General features: G+C 30.3%; 1 protein-coding gene across 1 annotated transcript; it reads right to left on the reverse strand.

Moving 5' to 3' along the window:
- Nucleotides 1-221: 221 nt before the first annotated feature.
- Nucleotides 222-2,057, reverse strand: LOC103308380. Its single transcript, XM_008181641.1, has 3 exons — nt 1,394-2,057; nt 457-688; nt 222-267 (listed from the first exon to the last, which is right to left on the reverse strand). The coding sequence occupies exons 1-3, from the start codon at nt 2,055-2,057 to the stop codon at nt 222-224; spliced, it is 942 nt and encodes a 313-aa protein (XP_008179863.1).
- Between the last annotated feature and the right edge of the window lie 3,093 nt (nt 2,058-5,150).

A 5,150-nucleotide genomic window follows, 5' to 3' on the forward strand; every position in this document is an offset into this window, starting at 1 on the left:
ACCCCCTTATGAACCTGAGATGGTAAATTAACTTTTACATGAAACACGGTTATTTTTTTAACATTTTTATATTTTAGAATTTTGACTTGGAAATTATATTAATAGTTTGAATAAAGACTATAAACGTATTATACACACACACACAAGTCATAATAATATTAAATTATGATCATAATTACTACTTTGATCATTTTTGCTTGGAAACATATTATTTAGGTTTTCTACAACGGTTCAGAGGCGTGTCTAGGACCAAAATTTAGGACAGGCCTGGTTATAAAAATAATTTGTATAGTCAATACATTTTTAAAATTTAAGAAAACTTTTATTATACTTTTTAAGTCATAAGTATGAGCCATGAGCCATGAGGTGTAACATGACGTACTAATATTAAGAACTATTTATAATATGAGTATTTATTTAATAAATTGAATTCGCCTGTTTTTTATTTTGGCGAACTCGTCAATTATCTTAGTAGGATCTTTCAACAACTCCGAACTGAACTCTCTTTCGATTGATATCAGTGCTAAATTATGAAGACGCGTAGTAGTCATAGATGTCCGTAAATATGTCTTGATTCTTCTCATACTTGAAAAACTTCTTTCGGCTGATGCCGAACTTACTGGAATAACCAATACGCGTTCAATAACCGATTTAATCTCCTCAAATGACTTTCCAATATCGCATATTTCTTTGTAAAAATCCATAATATTTTTACAGCCAAAATACATATTTTTTGCTAATCTGCATTGACTCAATACTTTATCCGAAAAATATTTATCATCGTCATAATAATTCGTAAATTTTAAAACAAAATTATCATTTAAAAAATTGTTTGATGTCGGATTAAATACTGATATTGCAGATAAAAAATCGGAATTGTCGTTAAATCTTTTGTTCATTTCACTTAATATATTATCTACCACTGTAAAATACATAACTCGCATATTTTGAATCGTAATATCAGTATTTTTAAAACCAGTCGTTGAAGTTATAACATAATCAGTTAATGTACTATTAATATTCGTACGTCGTTTTTTATCATTTGATAAAGAAATATTTAAATTCGAAGCTGTAATTTCAGATTTTGTATAAAAGTTACTAAAATGTTCATCTGAACGTAAACGTTCAAGCTCTACTTTTGTAGCTTCAACTAATTTTAAACATTTAATTATATCGAGGGTTGACGATTGCAAGTGTATTGAAAGTGTGTTAACAGTTGATAAAATGTTATCAAGAAATGTTAGAACAAATATAATATTGAAAGAACAAAACTGATTTAATAGGCCTTTGGATTCTGCGGACATTATTCTGCGGATATACGGACATTTGTTTTTAGAGAGCTCTCTAATTTTTATTTGTACCCCGTTGGTAGAGTCTGACATCACTGACGCACCGTCGTAAGACTGACTAATACATTTTTCAATATCTAAACCAACTGCATTTAAAAATTCGATAATACAATGAGTGAGACCTTGTGCATCCAACTTTAATACTTGTACAAATCCTAAAAATCGTTCTTTAATAATTGATTTATGTACATACTTTATGCATATTGACATTTGTTCTAACGTTGAAGCATCTCGAGCTTCATCCACAATTAAACTGTACACCGAACTACCTTCATTAACTTCTTTAACAATAGTTTGTGTAATAATATTGGAAGACGCAAGTAAAATATCATTTTGTACAATGTTTGATGTGTATTTTGCATTTTTAGGCAAAGACTTTAAGTCTTTATCAAACTTTTCGTTTTCTAAACATAGTAAATCAACTAATTCTTTTAAATTACCTTGATTGTTTGTTTGTTCAGTATTTTCTAGATTTTTGTTTAAAGAAGTATTTACATTATAATGACCGCGTAAACCAATATCTTGCCGCGCGCAATACAAAATAGAACGAATAATACTTTTTAGTATTTCTCGATTTTTAGTTATATTTTCTTCAACGTGACTATTAATTTGCAATGTGACCGCGCCAACACTTTTCGATGTCACAAAACCTTGATACTTTGCAAACGAAGTTTTATGTGAATTTGCCTCATTATGTATTTTTGTCATTCCTGAAATATTTTTCCAATCACTGTACCCTGAAACTATTAAAACATCTTGCTGTTTTTCATGAGATGTAGAAGTAGCAAAATGACGACAATAAAAACAAAAAATTGCATCCAATTGAACTGAATATTCAATCCAAGGGTATATTTTATACCAAGAACTTTGGAAACAACGTTGTTTATTACCAATTTTTCGACGAGGGGTTTGGATTTTCCATAGGCCACCAAGGCACGTGCCTAGGGCGCAATATTTATTGGGGCGCAATTTTTTAGTTAATTTTTACTTTTTAGTTTTTCATAATTTCATAATTATATTTACCTAAATTTATATTTTATATTAATTTGTTTTTGTATACAACTTGCATGAAAGTGGAGAATGGTTCAAGTAGTCACGTCGCCGTAACATTTTAATTTATAAGCTATAATAACCTTGCAGTTAGAGTTTAATCAAGCGACCGCTAGAGATTCGACATCAACACTCGACGAGGCAGTTGCTGGCGTTGCCTATGTTAATACATGGGAGTTGGTTTAAGGGTGTGCGGCGTAGACACATACAATATTGTGAATGGCGCATGCGCAAAACGCCAGCTAAGGCAGTCAAATACACTGCCTCGGGCCGCCGGGTACATTTTATATTATAGCCGCTCTACTAGCTAGACAGCTCGCACAGTGTTTAACAAGTAAATAAAATTATTGGTTATTAACTGGAATGACTCGCTTCACCCCGCATCCGGCACCACAATAAGTGTGCGCGGGCGCACGGCCACCAAACTAATACCTATATTCTTAGAATACTAGAATTCAGATGTTTTGATAAAGTAATTAATAATAATAAACATTGCGACGCACTGTTGCCCGTCTTCTGCATAGTGCATACTGCTCAGAAGTCTTATAGATTACATACAATTTTTATAGTTTTGTTTTATTTCATGGAACATTACCCCCCCACCCCCTTCCCCCCACTGTTGGAGACCGCCAATGTACGGGGCGCTAGTGTTGTAATGTCTAGGGGCGGAAAAATGGTAAGTCCACCCCTACCTATCTATATTGACATATTTTCATGAATGAGAATACATTTTTCTCCAAGGTTTATAGATAATATTATAAAGGTATATTATATACACGATTATAAAGAACAGGTTATGCGTCGGAAGGAATATTTTCGGTCAGATTTTGTTACGGTGGTGTAGTTCTTAAAACCGCCGAGCGCTGCAAGTCATCCGTGTTACATATTAACATTTTCCTATACAAACCATGTTAAAACTAATTTTTTAATTAATAAATTAATAAATCTTTTGTTTTAATATTAGCGTTTTATTCATAGGCAATTCATAGACCTGCATTTTAGGTGTAGCCTACTGTATTTTTAGACCTCTCTTTTTTAATTTCGGCCCTACTACCAATGTATACAAACTTTGATAATATTAAATTATTTTTCATCAAACTAATTGAATTATTATTATTAATTATAATATAATTTTTTAAGAGATAGGCAATGGTGTTTTAAAAATATTTTGATAAATTTTAAATTATTTAACTTTTTTGTTTATTTTTTTTTTTTAGTGGTTTTACAATGTTTGAAAAATGCCTATTGCCTAGTAATTTAATAAAATGTTCTTCATAATTTGAAATGGAAAAATATACCTAAATGCACTACAATAGGGGCCAGTTCTAAAGACTTAACTGTGGGGAGGGGGGGGGGGCTAGATCCTAACTTTCACAAATGAATAATGATTATTCGGTTACGACAAAAACTATATCTCAATAATCAGTTATGTGGTCACTTACATTAGGAACCATGAGTTAGAAAGTGTATGTATATCATTGTTTTTTAGTATTTAAAAGTATAACGTTATTCTTGTGTGGTACAAAGTAAATAGGTACAGTTTTAAAAAGTACATTTATATATATTATATTTACATATACCAATTCAAGCCCTAATGTAGTGCCAAAATTAGAGTTTATTGGATTAAATTAATTTAATCAAATCAACTCTACATGTCAGAAGTTGAATTGAAGGATCCAGAATGTTTAAACCTGAAAAAAACACAAATTAAATAGTAAATGAATCAATAATAAAGTGAAAATTCTATCTGGAATGTTTATTATGTTTATTCATGCACAGTGAGGTCCATCAGACTAGTAAGGAACCAAAGCAATTCATTTTTTAATTAGGTAGTTAATACTTTTTTTACTAGTAAACCTTAACTTAATAAAGAAATAAGCAATAACAATTTCTTTTTAAATGCATGAAAGAAATTTATAAAACTTATAAAGCATAAAATAACTACAAAGCATATAAGCAGAATAAAAACATGTATCATAAATACATATAATTTTTAAGAACTATACATTTGACAATTTTGCTAGTTTTTTTTTCTTTTGAGCAATTTTTTCTTTTCTATTTTCTTGCACGGCATAATGTCGCATGCGCATCACTAAATAGTTACTAATTATTGAAGAAACTAAGCAAATTTTGTGTGTTTCGCAAGGAAATGTAAACACAAAGTTTTCAAATATTTCATCAATATTTCCCATTTTTCCCTCAAAATTTCATTTTTAGGAAATTGAAACAGTGAAACTTTTTCTGGGTTTGATTTATATCCTGACGTACAAAACACAACACAGCAAGAAAATGGCATGTTTCGATAATTCGGTAATAAATAATACAATGAAAATACTAATATAATAACGTATGTCAGACGTATGACCCCGCTATGACAATAATATTAAATATTAAGAGGACGTTATACCCGCATGTGTTGTCTCCGTCTTACAAGTGCGTAACATATCAAATTCTACGCTCAGCAGAACACGTGTAACTCCGTTGGTTTAAAAATTAGAGTGAATTGGCCTCTTATAAAATGTAATGGTAAGATTATTATCTAGACAACCTCATGAGTTTTTTATTATATTTTAATTTTAAAGCAAGCTATGAGTATTTTAAAATTTTAAATTGTTTATACATCTTTAAGTACTCATAACTCGCTTAAAAATTAAAATATACTAAAAAGCCCATGAGGTTGTCTAGATAATAATCTTACCTTTAAATGTGTTAAGAGGTTAATTCAATCTAATTTGTAAACCAACGGAGCTA

The sequence above is a fragment of the Acyrthosiphon pisum genome, chromosome X, assembly GCF_005508785.2.
Source record: "Acyrthosiphon pisum isolate AL4f chromosome X, pea_aphid_22Mar2018_4r6ur, whole genome shotgun sequence".
NCBI lineage: Eukaryota > Metazoa > Arthropoda > Insecta > Hemiptera > Aphididae > Acyrthosiphon > Acyrthosiphon pisum.